The sequence below is a fragment of the Uloborus diversus genome, chromosome 8 (assembly GCF_026930045.1).
Source record: "Uloborus diversus isolate 005 chromosome 8, Udiv.v.3.1, whole genome shotgun sequence".
Classification (NCBI taxonomy): Eukaryota; Metazoa; Arthropoda; class Arachnida; order Araneae; family Uloboridae; genus Uloborus; species Uloborus diversus.
In genome coordinates, this window is record NC_072738.1 from 152,063,261 (window position 1) to 152,081,884 (window position 18,624).

Sequence of the window (18,624 nt, forward strand, 5' to 3'; positions counted from 1 at the left end):
ATGAAATGTGTTGTGGAAAAAAATTACGTTGTTGACATTACCCAGAATTCCATTATTCTGTTCCACGGTTTCGCTTAAAAAACTGCACGGAATAATTATTTTTTCTTCAAAAAGTGAAATAATATTTTCGTTTGCAAAACACACAGCAAACACACACGAACACCCTAGTAGACAAACATCAACACAGTGCGTCCTAAACTCCTAAATGTTATTGCCCAAAATATTGCAAATATCATTTTCGCAAATTTGTTCATGTTTTCTTATGTGCCAACAAAAACCTAATGATCTTCGAACTTTTCTCTCCAAATTCACTATTTCATATGAAATATAGAAGAGATAATAAAATAGAAGAGGGAATGAAAAAAAAATCTGCCGCTGCTGAAGCTAAACTGTAACTTTATGTGGTTTCGTCGGTAAGCCAACATGGGAGAAATTTCACGTTGAATTAGATTGTTGTCAACGTTAAAAATTCTGTTCGGAAATTCAGTTTATATCTGTCAAAATGTCAGAAACGAAGCATCATTTTATACCGCCAGTCATACAAGATAATCCTAATGGCTGGGGACCCTGCACTTTGCCGGATCAATTTAAAGACATGCCTTACCAACAATTTTCAAAAAATGATCGCCTTGGAAAGGTATGCGAAGCCTAAGAAATTTCATTTCCTTATGTTACGATAAAAAAACAGTGAACAGAAATTTCTGTGTCATACAAATGCTTTTTAAATTAAGGAACTTGTATATTTTTTGAGCAGGAATCTTTAATTCACTCATTTATCTCGTTATAATACTACCATACGTGGTTACTCACTGGTTTAATTATTAGCTTGATGATAAAATTTTGTATTTGTTTTTTTCAATATTTAGCCAAGAGTTAAAAGAAATAGGTAAGTAAATAAATTTATAATGATGAGCAGTAAGGAGAGTATCTGAAAAACTGTTTGACCTTAATAAGGAGTATGGCTCTCACTCGATCATTTTCGCTTCAATATCATTTGACACGAAAAGTCTTATAGTATTCGAGGTGCACCTCTCCCTTTTTAGCAATAACGCACCTCTTAACCCCCCCCCCCCCCACACACACACACATTGGACAGCCTTGATTTTTAGTGGAACCTGTACAGCCTTCAAAATTACTGCTGGTTCACTGATCCCAGACCAGCGAAATTTGCCTTCTGCCACCATAAAAAAATTATCCGTGGTCCGCAGAACCACCAACCACTGGCTATTTTTGATCTCAATGGACTAAGAAAAAATTCAAGCTCCTAGCTTAGCCAATGTTTGGCAATTTAATAGCCAAACCATTGGTTGATTTTCTTTTACTATAAATTTGTGTTTCAAATAGCTTTATGTAATTTTAAATTTTCCATCTGAGTTTTACTCAATATTTATCCTACTTGGGGGTTTGGGAGAGTAACACCCTAAAACTTAAAAATTATGGTCAAATTAAATCCTCAAATTTTGGTGGTCTACTTTAAAGGTTGCTTAATGAAATTAGTTTTTAAACTTTTCCCTTCATTGTTTAAGATAACAGATTTAAATGATTTACTGCCAAACTCTTTGCCAAACAAAAAATTTTAAATTTTGAAACATAAACATAATTATGCTTTACTCTTAGCGAAAATATTGTTAGTTATAATTGTATGTTATAATTATGTTAATATTGTAAAGGTATTTCTGCTTTAGCCCTGGCTAAAGGGCGGTAATTTACTGAATATACCATGCCTTGCCTTCAATCTTCGAGTTGAGCCGAACCATTGCTTCGGTCACTCGTCTGGTCTGTGCTATTTCTATATTAGCTACCAGTTTGTTTGGCACTCCTCGCTTCCTTAAGAGGTTTTCCATCTCCAGCTCAGTCACTTTCACCCAAAAACGAGGACAACAAAGAGATCTTTAACCTTCAGGCAATTTCCTACTACAAAATTAAAGTCGAGGCAATGAAGCGCAAGGACGGCCCCACCCAGTGCTTCCGTTGTCAGAGACACGGGCACTTCTCCCACCTCTGCACTGTTGAACCAAAGTGTATGAAATGTGGTGGAAATCACTGGTCAAGAGAATGCACCAAACCCACCTCCACCCCCCCTAAATGTGCAAATTGTGCGGGGGCGCACCTTTCAAACTCCATTGAATGCACCAAACGACCCCAGCCTTGCAAACCCCAACCCCCACCCACCCTCCCAAGAAAATATTTGGCAAAAAAGAGAAGCCGAGTTCCGCCAAAAGCAGGAAATTTTAGCCACACCCACAACGACAAACAGCACACACCCCTTAAGCACCCAAATTGCGGCCATGTTCGCATCTATAATCAACCAACTACAGACGCTTGCCCAAACAATTTGTTCCACACTCATAAACAGTCAACATGGCCAGCCATAGACATCTAAAAATTTTCTCTTGGAATGCTGCCAGTCTCAACTTTAAGAAGCGAACCGAGCTTACTTATTTCATTATTCAAAATTCCCCCGACATTATTCTCGTGCAAGAAACTTTTCTGAAGCCAAGCAATAAATGCAAAATTCCAAATTTCACCTGTCATCGGACTGATCGAGTGACTGGTAGAGGAGGAGGTACTGGAATTTTCATCCGCAGAAATATCCCCCATTATGTTAATTCCATCCAAACCACTAGTTTCAAAAATACTACTATCGCTCTAGAACTCAGAAATAATTATGAGTTAACAATCTCGTCCATTTATATCCCGCCGTCCAATGACATCATCGAAGCTGAGCTCAACGTCATCTACACTACGAACCCCCATTTTATTATCGCTGGGGACTTCAACACTAAAAATCAGCTTTGGAGCGCAGGCTTACCCAATACAAACGGAGATATTATTCACGAGTTTTGTATCGAGAAAAATTACGACATCATTGCCCCTCCAAGCCCACCCACTACTCCCTGGGAACTCCAACCACCATCGATTTTGCAATCTCGAACACCAGCTGGCCCGTTATTACGGATGCAGTCGATGAACTCTCTTCGGATCACCTCCCGGTTATGCTCCTCTTCAGCCTGGATTATAGCCTACCTAAAGTCCAACTCACCGCCCCCGTAACTAACTGGAGGAAATTCCATCACATCATGAGATGTACCGTCCCTGGCAACCCCCCCTGTAGGACAACCCAAGATATTGATCACGCCATCTCCGACCTTTCCAACGCATTTAATCATGCGTATAATCCATCAACGCACAATATCAATATCACCAACCAAAGATACTCCCTCCCCCCCTTCATCAAAGCCCTTATTGTGCGGAAAAATAACCTCCGGAAAATCCCATCACCACAACCCTGATCCCGCCATCAAAACCCAAATTAATAAACTTCAAAAAGACATCCACTCCCTAATAGCAATTTATAACGATAACAGGTGAACTAATTATCTTGAAAGCCTAAATCCGGAAAATTCCTCCCTTTACCGCCTGACTCGCTCTCTCAAAAATTCAAAATTCAACGTCCCGCCCATTAAAGACTCCCAAGGCAGCATCCACCAATCAGAGAGCGAGAAAACAAAAATCCTGGCAGATACGTTTGAAAATATTTTCAAACTTAATAATGATAATATCTGCCAGAGAAACAAAGAATTTGTCACCAACTATGTGGATAACAAGCTCAGAAACCCTGATAATGATGACCCCCCTCCCTTCATCTCCCCCACCATTATTAGCAATATCATCAAGAAATTGAAACCCGGAAAAGCCCCGGGCAAAGATCAAATTACTAACAGGCAGCTCAAGTCAACACCTGTTAACGTTGTAACCTGCATTACCAAAATCATTAACTCCTCCCTCAGATTGCATTACTTTCCCACATCTTGGAAAAATGCATTAATTCTCCCCTTTCATAAGCCAGGAACCACAAATAGCCCTGAGAATTTCAGACCAATTAGCCTCCTAAGCAACCTATCTAAGATTTTTAAGCATGTCATTAAGACACTCATTAACAACTATCTCGAAAGCAATAACTTCATCCCTGACGAGCAATTTGGCTTTAGACCAGCACATAGTACCGTGCACCAGCTTGTCAGGGTAATAAACTACATAAATGATGACTTAAATCACAAAAACTCAGTAATAGGCATTTTCCTCGACGTCGAGAAAGCATTTGACCGGGTGTGGCATGAAGGAGTCATCTTCAAACTAATGCAAAACGATATTCCAAATTTTCTTATCCAAATCATTAATAGCTTCCTGAAGGATAGAACCTTCCAAATCAAAATTAACTCCACCCTCTCCACTAAAAGAAGCATCCAAGCGGGCCTTGCTCAAGGCTGTGTTCTCGCCCCTGTCCTTTTTAATATTTTCTCTTATGACTTCCCTATGGACAGCAGAGCTCTTACCGCCCTATACGCAGATGACGTTGCGATTATTGTCAAAAACCCCAGCCGAGCATTTGCTCACAAAATCCCTCAGCGTTACATAGACGAAATTGAACGGTGGTATACCAAATGGAGAATAAAAATAAATGAAAATAAAACTAAAGTGGTTAGCTTCAAAAAAGGAGCTAAAAAACTCAACCCCAAACAAGTAAAAATCAACAATAAAATCATGCAGTACACCTCCTCGGCCAAATACCTCGGAATCATTCTCGATTACGGGCTCTATTTCCACTTGCGCGCAGATAAAGCATTAAAAAACGCCAAAGCAAAGCTCAACATGCTCAACCCTCTTCTTAATCGAGGCAGCAGTCTTAGTACCAAAAATAAAACCCTAGTCTACAAAATGATTATCAGACCAACGTTCCTCTATGGTGCGGTTTCGTGGGGGCAGGTTGCGAAAACCACTATTTGTAAAATTCAAAAATTGCAGAATAGAACCATTAGACAAATTATTGACGCGGCATGGTGTGAACGAAACGTTGATCTGCACAACTTCCTAGACATGGACTCAGTCTCTGTCTACATTATTAAAACTGCTTTAAAGTTCTACTCCTCCCTCAATGCTCACAGTAATAACCTCATTTCATCTCAAGCCAACTATGTCAATAGAGATGATAAATATCCTTTCCCCGCTCATACCATGCGTCTAAATTATGATTCAATGAGCACAAAAAATCACCCCCAACCAAATCCGCAGCTTGCCCTGCATCAGCCCGGCGGTTCTCTTGCTCCACGTTAGCATGTTTTGTATATAGGCGCGTATTTATTCAAGTTTTCTTTTTATCTTACTTCTCTTTTTTGTTATTATCCATGATACCTATGTAATCAAGCTACCAGTTTTTTATCTCTTCTGCTACTTTGCGTTGCTAAGTCCTAAGAGAACGGCCGGCTTGAGAAGCCCACGAAATTGCACCAATGAGGTTCCTTCCCTGGCAGGGGAGAGCTCTGCTCTCCCATTGGCCCATCCCATTCCCCTTCTCCGGACCCCCCTAAGGGGCCGGCGCTAACGAAACGTTTGGTCTCCTCTCTCACAATCAACCTAACGAGCATGGCAAAAGGACCTCACCGGTTCTGCAGGCCTCTACATGCCGAAGCCAGTCACTTTCTTATGCCGGGCCGATCAGTGCTAAATAAGCACGAAACTGCAGTCCTCGGCTGGAAATGACTGAGCTGGCCGTGCATTTCATGTATTTCTGCTTTAGCCCTGGCTAAAGGTGGTAATTTACTGAATATATGCTAGAATGTTTCAAAATTTAAAATTTTTAATTGACAAAGTTTGGCAATAAACATTTAAATCTGTTGTTTTAATCAACCAAGTATATACTGTCTGGAAACAAATTTCATTAAATAACACTTAAAATAGGCAACCGAAAATTTGTGAACTTAATTTGACCATGTTTACTTTGTTTCAGGACGTTATTTTTCCCTTCAAGTGTGAATAAATTGGAAATGTGGGATTTAAAATTGGATAAAACTTTTGAAATTAAAATTAACTGTAAAAGAAGTAACCACTAATAAATAGCTAAACATTGGCTGGGCTCATGCTTTTGAATTTTTCTAGCAGAGGTGCGATCAAAAATAGCCAACAGTTGGTGGTCCCGTGGACCACTGATTATTTTTTTACGGTGGTCCGAGGCAGGTTTCACTGGTCTGGAACCAATGAACCAGCAGTATTTTCTAACGATACAAATGTGACAAGTTCTTAGGGTATCAGTGCACAAAGTATTACGCATATTTTTATTTATTTTTTTCCTCATCTGATCTGCTTTGTAATGATTTGTATACCTGGTTCTTAAAATAACTATAAAAAATTGCATGTTTGCTCATCTTATAATTACATTCAGTTTAGTTATCCTGTATTGATGTTCCTTTTAAATCTTTTGCTCTTACTTTCATGCTAAACAGTTTTAATGTGTTTTAAGTTTTTTTCTCATTCACATAAAGGGCAAACAAACTAATTGTGTAAATCATTTAAAAGAATGATGGGATTGTTTTAAGGGGGAGGGGGATAACATGTTAGTTAGCTTTTGTTTCTAATAGGTATCAGCTTATTTATGTTTTCAGGCCCAAAAACAACATTTCATTGGGAAACGTTCAAATGTTTTAATTTTTTGTTTGCTATCTATTGCAAGTAATTGTAAAATTTCATTACTTTCTCTTTTCTTAGGTTGCTGATTGGACTGGGAATACTTATCAAGATAGAAGATATGCTAGTAAGATTTACCTTTTGATTCCTAAAATTTTTTAACTGGTTATCACTTGTACAGTACAAAAATGAAATTGATGAGACAGAGTTCAATTGGTAACAAAGTTATTAAAAGTGAAAAATGAATTTGAAATAATGGGAAACGTGAGGTTATTTTAGCCGGCACAATTTTACTTTAATGGGTTAAATTTTTGACTGCTTTAGTCAAATGCCAGGTTCAGAATCTATACAGCTTTGGTATTTAGTTTTGCACCACAAATATTCGCACTTTTTGAACAGGTTTTGGGAACATATTTTGAACAAAATTAATACTTATACTTAATTAAATACATTTTACCTTTAAAACTGGTAAATTAGCCGTTTTTTGTTGAATTTTTGAATATCATGGCTTCCAAGTTCTATTTTCGTGTGGTTTCGTATATCATCCCTTTCCCTAAATGTTTTTAAATATCATCCCTTTACGAAATTTTTTTGGATATCCTCCTTTTTGCTCTCTGAACACTCTCATCCCTGTATACTTAATGTAGATGAATTTAAATTGTTAAATATTATCATACAAATATTACGGATATTTTTTTTAACCAAATGTTCAGTATTTGGTTGAATATTTGGTTATAATTTTAACTGAATATTTGGCCTTTGTTATTCTGCATTCGGTGCATCTCTAATCACTTCATCTAAAATTGATGTGTTAATGAAGATACATGGTAAAAATGATGAACTTTGTTTAATAATTAAAGTCATTTTAAGAATCGGCAAACAATAATTTCCCTGTTGGCAACTTTCTTGTTGGAGCTGAACAACGTTGCCAAAAAGGGGGATAAATACATCTTTTTGTCGGATGTACATCGTTTGTATGTTTCGATTGGAGATGCTTTTTAGCCCCATAGCAGAAAATGAAAGAGACATGCGTCGCAGATTTTTCAGCAGCCTAATTTTACCAAAGAACAAAAAAAAATTAAGAAAAGATAAATAAATGAAAGAAAAAAAAATACAACTTGGCAAAGATCGTTTTTTGACCGGAAAGGCGATGAATACTTCAGCATTTCAGCTAGAAATATAGTCGCCATATTTGGTCATTCACAAGATTGAAGTAGATAAGGTGCCTTAATGCCTAGGTTTTCAAAAACAAAGCAGAATTTGATGTTTTATTTAACTGCAAACTAATGAAAACAACTTAACATGTGTTGCAAATTGTTTTTTGAGCAATCACGATTGCTTATTGTTCTCACTTGACAGTCCTTGATGTTCCTTGATGGACCAGGGCTGCAGCACCACCGTCCACCGGCGGCGGCGCGGCTGTTCCTGAGTACTGTCCCCCGAAATCCACTTTTGCTGAGCGGTGGCGTCCATGTCCTATACACGCATGCTCATACACAGTCGCCTACGCGGCGCACGCCTTTACACACATACACACGCCTACGTGCACACACGTAAGCCTACACACACACGCGCACAACTAAATACACGTAAGCATTTAGGAGGAGGGACATGCTTGGGCGGGGGAGCCATTTCTTGAAACAATAACTCCAATGAATAGGGTCTTGTCGCAACTCGTGATTGCGAAAAACATAATTTGAATTCAAAGTTTCGGAATTCAAGTTAATTTTAATTTTTTTTTATATTTTATTATTTTTTTTTTTTGAGCAATCACAATTGCTTATTGCTTTCATTTGACTGTTTTTGACGTTCCTTTGATTTTTCCCACCACCACTCTCCGCAGCATCACCGTCGACCGGGTCCTCACGATGCTGCACCTCTAGCGAAAACCGTCTCCAGGTTTCGTCAATATCCTACACTTACACGCATACATACACGCACCTACACACATATACATATATACACCTACACACACCTACATACACATACATACGTACACCTACACACATACACAAACACACACACCCCTACGCACTCACATACACACAACTACCCACACACTCATGCCTGCACACAGACACAAACACACATGCCTACACACACACACACATACCCCCCCCCCACACACACAAACACTCATGCTTAAATATACACACACACACTCGTGATTGCGAAAAACATAATTTGAATTCAAAATGACAAAATTCAAATTTTTTTTTTTTATAAATTTATTTATTTATTTTTAAGCAATCACGATTGCTTATTGTTCTCACTTGACAGTCCTTGATGTTCCTTGATGGACCAGGGCTGCAACACCACCGTCCACCGGCGGCGGCGCGGCTGTTCCTGAGCACTGTTCCCCGGAATCCACTTTTGCTGGGCGGTGGCGTCCATGTCCTATACAGGCATGCGCATACACAGTCGCCTACGCGGCGCACGCCTTTACACACATACACACGCCTACGTGCACACACGTAAGTGTTGGCATAAATTAAAGTTAAGTTTAAAATCCAGAAGTTAAGATATTTAAACTAAGCCAACATTAACTGGCCGTGTAATGTCAAGTTGGAGACAAGCAAAAAACATGTTTCAGAAAAATACATTTATTAAATATGACTAGAATAACATCCCCATAAAATACACCCCCAAAATATCATAACAAAAGTGGTTCCAAAATATAAAGAAAAATGTCACCAAGATGTCGATGCAGTCACTTGCCACTCCGAAGGATCAGGTAGAAAACGCACAAAAGGTCCGCCGAATCACACTTCAGGAATGTCCGGACTGAACAGGCAACATTACATAATACGTAGATCGGTAAACATCACAGGTAGACACGTGGAACTCACATCCCCGACATTTTAATTGGCCGGACACAACACAACAGGTTCTTCACCTGGACTCACTAATTCCAGGACTTGGAAGATTTAAACATCACATACCACAAAAACCCCCGCTAGCATCGCGGGGAAAAACCCCCCCACACGTGAGCCGGACTAGGCTTCACGATCAGAACCAACCACTGGGGATCGTTGAAAGAAGAAAAACGAGCGAGAGATCGCTGCCACTCGCCACAATATATATGTTTTATCAACCAATGAGATTCCATGCCTCGATGACGTCACCACACTAACTTCTACTTCGACCATCCCTCATTTGCATATTCCACTACCGCGAATATTCGTACTCCTCTCCATAGCACGTGCGGTCAACAAGTGGAATTAATTCGAGTCGATCAGGTGACAACTCAACTTTTCTGAATCGACACTGTTATAAAATTCAAAATTACTTATCTGTTTCAAAGAGTAGAAACCTTTCTATAAAAATCCTTTATTTAACATGAACACCACTTGCTTCTTGCAAGAAAAAAAGGCAACTGAATACATGGTGAAAAATAAAAACATGTTGCTGAAAAACTAACAGTTGGAAAAGCAGTTACATGTGTACATACAGTTAGAAATGCAGTTACATGTGCATCACATGTGTGCCAACACCTGATTGGTCAACAGCCAGGAGCTAATTTGAATATCAATGGATCAATCACATGTTGGCTACAGTTAAGATACTAAAAAATTAATTTATATTCAATCTAATTTTATGTTAATTTTAATAAGTAATTAAATATATATTTTATTTATTTATTTTTTAACATGAAAGAATACTCTACATATTCCCCCCATTCTTTCATGACTGAAAAATATATCTGCAAAATTCTCTTAATTTTTCTTTTGACAAATTCTTTGTAAACATATCAGCAATATTTTCCTCTCCAGATATATTTAACAGTTTAAATTTTTCTTCAAGTAATAAATTCTTAACATAATGATAACGAATATCAATATGTTTAGTTCGAATGTTTTCAACATAATTTCTACAATAAAATGTTGCAGCTAGGGAATCAGTAAGTAAAGTTGGAGTAGATACATTAATATTCAATTCATAACACTCCCTTAAAATATCATTTAACCATAACAGTTCTTTTACTGTTTCCGATATTGCTATATATTCCGATTCCATACTAGATAAAGCAATACACTTCTGCTTAACTGTTCTCCAAACAATAGGTATACTTTTGAAAAATATAATGAAACCACTTACCGATTTTCTGTCATCCCTATCTGATGCCCAAGAAGCATCAGAGTAAGCACATAAATTTTCTACACCTTTAGGGTTTAAATTTATGCTTAAATCTCTAGTTGAAAGAACATAATTAAAAACCTGACATAACAATTTCCAATGTACCAATGTAGGGTTTGAATTAAATTGCGATAAAAAATTAATTGCAAATAAGATATCTGGTCTTGATCTACTCGCTAAAAACAATAATGAACCAACTAAATTTCTATAAGGAAACTCTCCTTCTACTGAGGATTCATTAGAGTCTGCCTTCACAACAATACCTTGAGGCATAGGCAAATTACATTTAACAAAATTAATAAAATTAAACTCTTGTTTTAATTTATCAATGTAACTCCTTTGGTGTAAATACCACCTATTATTTACAAATTCAAATTCTAAACCAAGTACTTTCCTTAAAGGACCCAAATCTTTTGTATCAAATTTTGATTTAATTAAATTTAGAACTTGTTCCATATCTTTATTTGTTTTAGAAAAAATTACTAAATCATCTACATATACTAACATGATAGTACTTTTATTATAAGTATATATACAATTACATCTCAAAATTTTATTAAACCCCATTTCGGTTAAAGATTTATCTAATTCGATAAACCATTCTCTCCCAGCTTGGTGTAAACCATAAAGAGCTCTTTTTAATCTCATTACTTCAGTTTCCATATTAATTTTAGGATCATCAAAGCCCTGAGGAATTTCCATAAATATCTCTTCTTTGAGATTTGCATACAAATATGCACATTTTATGTCAACGTGTCTATGTACCCAACTTTTACATACAACTAGTATTACCATAAATAAAATAATTAGTACATAACTAACAACTGGCGAAAAAGTCTGAAAATAATCAATGCCAAAAGTCTGTTTATAACCCTGCGCAACCAGTCTGGCACGAAATCTTTGTATTTGACCCATGGCATCTTTTTTCAGCTTATAGACCCAGCGGCACCCAAGTACTTTCTTATTAGATGGTCGTTTCACAATAGAAAACACATCTCTCTGCTTTAGAGTCTCAATCTCCTCATTCATGGCCTTTCTCCATTCCTTGGCTTCTGGAACTGAAACAGCTTCTTCAAAGGATGAAGGTTCCATAATACATAAATTACAATTAGCATCTTCATCTTCTGAAGTTTCATTTTCTTCATGCTTGAAATTAAATACATAAGGTTCAAAAATTATATTTTCTTTCCTGCAATACTTTTCTACATCAGCAAGGCTTCGTAGACGAGGAGTTCTACTTCCTGGAGGATAATAATATACATCCCACTTGCCTGCTGTTTTCCCTGACTGACGTTGGGAAAGTTCACGAGTCCAGTTGATTTCACTACATCGAGTAGGAGTTTCATCTTCCTTTACCATCCTGGATTCGTCAATACCATCTTCCTCTAACAGTGGTACATTAACAAAATTTTTGTGAGGTAGGTTTTGAGCTTGATTTCTTTTGTATCCATTCACAAATTCATTGAATCTCACATGTTTAGTTTCTTTTACAGTTCTTTCTTTGGAAAACCAGATGCGATATCCTTTTGTGTTCTGAGCATATCCAACTAAGACACCCCTCTTGGCTTTTTCTTCTAATTTATCTCTATTATGCTTCTCAACATAAACATAAGCTAAACATCCAATAACTTTTAAGTGGCGAACGGAACATTTTCTTCCAAACCATATGGAATAAGGTATTTCATTATTAATACCGCTATGAGAAAATCTATTCTTTAAGTAAATAAATGTGACAGCTAACTCTGCCCAAAGCCCTTTTGGTAATTCAGCTTCAAACATCAATGATCTAATTCCTTCCGCCATAGTGCGATTCAGTCTTTCTGCAATTCCGTTCATTTCCGGAGAATAAACGTTTGTTCTCTCCATAGCTATTCCCATATCATTCAAAAATTCTTGAAACTGTGTCGAGCAAAACTCCATTCCATTGTCTGTTCTAATTGCCTTTATTTTCTTGTTATGAAAATTCTCAATTTTAATTTTAAATGATTTGAAACTTTCAAAACAGTCTGATTTCTTCTTTAAAGGAAAAACAAATGCATATCTGGAATAATCATCTATAATCGTCAATAAATAATTAGCTCCACCAAAAGAAGAACCTGAGTTACTACTCCAAAGATCCATATGAAGCAATTCTAATACATCCCTCGAAGCTCTATCTTTAATTACAGGAAAACTAGCTCGAGTCATTTTGGCTCTAATACAAGTATCACATTGTTCAGTGTTACCTTCTAAATTTTCGAGACCATACACTAACTCCTGCTTCTTCATAAGTTTCAAAGAGTTAAAATTTTGATGTCCAAATCGCTTGTGCCATGTCATAATATTATTACTATTTTGTGGATTATTATTTTCAGCCACTACAGCATTCATACCAGTAGAAACATCTCTTGAACAAACACTGGCGTTTAAAATATATAAGTTATTTTTAAGGTAAGCCACTGCAAGTATTTTATTTTCTGGAGTGTAAACTTCGCATTTACTTTTCCTGATTTTTATCCAATATTTGTGTAAGTCTATCTGACATCCAGATATTAAATTTCTTTTGAGGGATGGTCCCCAAAACACTTTCTTCAATGTTAAATTCTTTTTCTCCCCATAACAGGTGAAGGTTAACCTAATTGTACCGTAACCATATACTTCCACTTTTTCACTAACAGAACCCACCGTCATTCTTAAAGGTGTAAAATTTTCTAAAAGCGACTTGTCAGAGATAAAGTGATGGGACGCTCCCGAATCTATAACAAATTTTATATTGCTCCCAGTCTCTACATCACATGTGTTAACTTGAATGCTAGCATAAAAAGAGTCCGATTTGGGGGTAAAATTCTTATTGACCACATCGACATTTTTCCGAGAATAACAATTTGGGGAAATATGACCCATTTTGCCACATTTAAAACATTTTGGAATCTTCTTCTTGTCAAATGATTGTGGTTTGTTTCGATATTTAGGCCTAACACTTTCATCTGAGGTTCTTAAACCTTTAGCTACCATGACATTAGAATTATTCTGAGTATGACATTCGCATTTTAATCTGTCGTATTCGGACAACAATGTTTTGCGCACTGTATCTGATTTAAAATCTGCATCGCTGAGTTGATATAGTTGCTGAACAACCATCCCATATTCTGAAGGAAGCTGCATCAACATCTGATAAGCATATTCTGCTTCATCAACTTTTTTCCCAGCTGATTCTAATCTATCTTTTGCTTGCTTTAGTCTTCCGAGGTAGACTGCCATCGACTCAGGTGGTTGGTACTTAATCTGTAAAAATTCTGTCCTGAGGGTAGCTATCCTTGCCCTTGAAGTCGGCTCATACGCATTTTTCAATGTTTCCCAAATGTCCTTAGGGTCTTTTATCCCAATAACTAATGTTTGCTGTTCCAATTCAATGCCCAATGCAATTGTAGATATTGCCCTTTGCTTTCGTTTATTAAACTCTAAAAGAGATTTATCATCAGCTTTGTCATCCAAACCTTTTTCGGTACCATCTATAAAACCAAATAAACCTTGATGACACAATAACATTTCCATGTTGAATTTCCATTGCCTCCAATTATCAGCATTTAGTTTGGGGAATGATAATGTAGATGAATAAAGTTCATTAGCTGCCATACTTCGATAATATATTCTTAAGTTTCAACAAGGTAAGTATAAGTAAATGCATAAAAACAGACAAGTCTAAATTCTGCAATATCAAAGTAAGCTTCCAAAAAAAACTTAAGTTCAATTTCCAAAGTTCAATGTCAAAGTCAATTTCTAAAATAACTAAGTTTACTTTTAAACACATTCAAGTTCAAATTCAAAGTTGAAGTTTAAATTCAAAAATATCTAAGTTCAAGTCCAAAATTTCAAAAGTTTAAGTTCAGTTGAAGATGGGACTGGGCCCATAACCTGTTATAAAATTCAAAATTACTTATCTGTTTCAAAGAGTAGAAACCTTTCTATAAAAATCCTTTATTTAACATGAACACCACTTGCTTCTTGCAAGAAAAAAAGGCAACTGAATACATGGTGAAAAATAAAAACATGTTGCTGAAAAACTAACAGTTGGAAAAGCAGTTACATGTGTACATACAGTTAGAAATGCAGTTACATGTGCATCACATGTGTGCCAACACCTGATTGGTCAACAGCCAGGAGCTAATTTGAATATCAATGGATCAATCACATGTTGGCTACAGTTAAGATACTAAAAAATTAATTTATATTCAATCTAATTTTATGTTAATTTTAATAAGTAATTAAATATATATTTTATTTATTTATTTTTTAACATGAAAGAATACTCTACAGACACATCGAGACATGCAATCTCCGATGGTTTCAGTAAACAGTCGCCATTAATTATGGCGTGGGGGAATCGTCGATTGAAGTGTTAGCACCAAACTAGTTGACAGGTTCTACTTTTACCAGACTGGGCTTAAAGTAGGTACACTTAACTTTAAATTATTTTCTTTAAATTATCGGCTGTGGACCGAGAATAAAAACTAAATAAAATAAAATAATATTTTATGCTAACAAATTCCCCCCTTCTCGGTTACACAGTACGATACACTTCAAAACGACATGAAAACTAACATATTTCAAACAACAATTAAAAAAAAATTTTAAACACTTTTGAGAAACATTGAAAAATTTACACATTTGAATATTAAACTTTTACATTTTCATAATTACCAAAAATGAGTTTGCACATTTTTTTCAATGTACCCCGAGTCAGAGGCTTGGTAAACGTATCCGCAGGATTTTCTGTGCTTTTCACATATTTTAATTCAAATGTATTTTCCTCTACTAAGTTTCTCAAAAAATGATATCTGACATCAATATGCTTTGTTCTGGAATTTTCTATAGGGGAATTTGAAAATTCTATTGCAGCTATATTGTCACAATTAATTACAGACCCGTTAAATTTATATCCAGCTATTTCAAAATGTGATGTTTCTTCTAAAATTCTTTTTAACCACACCACCTCTTTTGCTGCTTCTGTCAAAGATATATACTCAGCTTCCATGGTGGACAATGAAACACACTTTTGTTTAAATGTTCGCCAGATAATAGGTACTTTGTCAATGTAAATAATAATTCCCCCCATCGAAATCCTATCGTCCCTATTTGCAGCATAGTCTGAGTCAGAAAAACCATTGATTTTAATTTCATTTATTGCAGATAGACTTAATTTATAATAATTTGTATATTTTAAATAACCTAAAAGTCTTAATAAACACTGCCAATGTCTTTTACCCGGATTTGCTTGAAATTGAGATAATAAATTAACTGTATATGCAATATCCGGTCTAGTTTTCCCTGCTATATAGGACAAACATCCCAATAAATTGCGATAAGGTACTTTCTCCATTTCTTTTATTTCTTGGTCCGTTTTTGGACAATCACCTAAAGACAAAATTGTACCTTTCGCTATTGGGAGGGTCGAGTATGGGTATTGATACTTTTCAAAATTTTCACAAACTGTCTTAATATAAGAATTTTGGTGTATAAAAATTCCCCCATTTATTTCTTCAAATTCTACCCCCAATAATTTTTTAGTTCTCCCTAATTCTTTAATATCGTAATGTTTTGATAAATCCTGAATTGTTTCCTGAATTATGATTTCATTTTTTCCAAAAATTATTATATCATCTACATACATCAATAAAAACACATTTCTGTTTCTTGTATAGACACAGTTACTACATTTAAATTTCAAAAAATTTAGACCTTGGAGAACCCTATCAATTTCCAGGTACCAATTTCTCCCCGATTGATGGAGACCATATAGCGATTTCTTTAGACGGCATACCCAGTCTTCTTTTCCCGGGATTACAAAACCCTGTGGTTGTCGCATATAGATTTCTTCATGCAAATCAGCATAAAGATATGCGTTTTTTACGTCTAATTGAAAATGGCTCCAACCCAGGAATATCACCAGAATTGAGAAAAACATTCTTATCAGGGAGAAATTGATAACTGGGGAGAAAACCTGAGAATACGATTCACCTGCCACCTGCCTATTTCCCATCGCAACCAATCTGCTTTTAAATCTGGCAATTTCCCCTTTCGCATTCCTCTTCAAGTCATAGACCCACTTATTACCAAGTACTGGTTTACCAACTGGTTGGGGAACTAACTGCCACACCCCCCTTTCTTGAATCACTTTCATTTCTTCTGACATGGCTTCTTGCCAATGTTTTACTTCTGGGGTTTTCAAGCATTGATTATAGTTTTGTGGAATTAGCACTTCTGACAAATTTGCCTCTGGCTCGGGTTCCATTTGTTCCTTAGGAGAATTAAAAATATCAAACAAAGGATTATAAGGTACATTTTTACTTTTGAAATCAAATAGTTCAGGATTGTAAACAATGTTATTCTTCTTACAATATTTTTCTACATCATTGGGTGACCTTAACCTGGTTTTATTTCCCTTTTCATAGTAATAGATATCAGTACGGTCCCCTTTCTTTCTTTTTACTGCATCCCTCACCCATTCAATTTCCTCACAAGGGGTGGGAGCCTTTCTTTCATCTATCTCTTTATCTAAGAGAACTTCACTAATAGGTTTAATAAAAGAATAATCATCATCATTGTCTACATTCCCATTCAAGTTTGATTTCCCCCAAATTAAATTTTCCCTGAAGACCACATTAATAGTTTCAAAAATTTTCTTTAGCTCTGGGTCCCAAATTCTGTACCCTTTTGCTTGGGTTGCGTAGCCCACCATTATGCCTTTCTTACTTCTCGAGTCAAATTTCTTTAGGTTTTGTTTTTGCATGCCTCTGTAGGCAATACATCCAAACCTCCGGAAATGCCTTACTGAAGGCCTGTTTCCCCAGAACAGCTCAAATGGGGTTTTCCCCCTTTCTTTTAGGACTGTTCTATTCCTAACATAATTAAAGCATAAGGCGGCTTCCGCCCAAAATTCTTCCCTTAGTCCAGAGTCTTTCAGCATTGCCCTAACCCCATTCATTAATGTCAAATTGTATCTTTCTACTACCCCGTTCTGTTCGGGAGTATAAGGGTTGGTTCTTTCTATGCTGATGCCTTCTTTAATTAAGTGGGTCTCAAAATTAGAATTTGTGAATTCCCTCCCATTATCAGACCTTATGGCCAAAATTTTCTTGTTGAGGGCTCTCTCTACATGCCTCTGGTATCTAAGGAAATATCCAAAAGCTTCATCTTTTGACTTTAGAAAGTAAATAGTGGACTTCCTTGAGAAATCATCAATTATGGAAAAAATATATCTTTTCCCCCCTAGTGACTCCACCGGAAATGGCCCTGCTAGATCCATGAAAAGAAGCTCAAGTTGTCTTTTAGACCTTATCCCTGGAGTGGGCTTAAATGAACACCTTCTTTTCTTTGCAATAATACAAGGCTCACAATCTGGCCGGTTTCTACTTTTTATATTAAGTCCTTTGACACAGTTCTTCTTTTCAGTTTCCAAGATACTGTCATAATTAATATGGCAAAACCGTTCATGCCACAACTCCAGGTCTAATCCTTTGACCTCGGTTACATTTACATTTGGTGGTGAGTCACTACTTTGATTACTTAAAAATGAAGTGGGTTTTACAAAATACAATTTATCAATTAAAAATGCAGAAAAAAGTTTGATACCATCATTATTAAAAATACATATTTTACCAGGATACCACCTTAATGAAAAACCAAGACTGTCTATCCTGGATCCGGAAAGCAAATTTCGTCTAAGTGTTGGAGCATAATAGACCTCATTCAAGGTGATGGTTACTAGCTTACCATCTGTTTTAATTTCGAAAACAATTTTCCCTACCCCCTCGACTTGACTATTTACATTGCCCACAGCTACTTCCATTTTTGTATTTTTAACAGGCCTCAATTCACAAAACAAGTCCCTATCTTTACAGAAATGTGCCGTGGCACCTGTATCCAGTAAAAATACTGGTATTTCCTCCTTCAAATTTGTGTTGTTGGCCTGCACTCCTGATATTTTACTGATGGTGCAAAACATTCCAGCCTTAGGGGGATTACTTTGTTTGACAAAATTACGAT

General features: G+C 36.3%; 1 protein-coding gene across 1 annotated transcript in view; it reads left to right on the forward strand.

The window, feature by feature from the left end:
* The first annotated feature begins 411 nt into the window (after positions 1-411).
* LOC129227495 (eukaryotic translation initiation factor 3 subunit D-like) overlaps positions 412-18,624 on the forward strand; it is a 46,744-nt gene continuing 28,531 nt past the window's right edge. The window contains exons 1-2 of the mRNA XM_054862069.1: positions 412-637; positions 6,544-6,589. Coding sequence (XP_054718044.1) covers positions 503-637; positions 6,544-6,589 — 181 coding nt within the window. The 5' untranslated portion in view covers positions 412-502. The remainder of the gene's footprint in view (positions 638-6,543; positions 6,590-18,624) is intronic.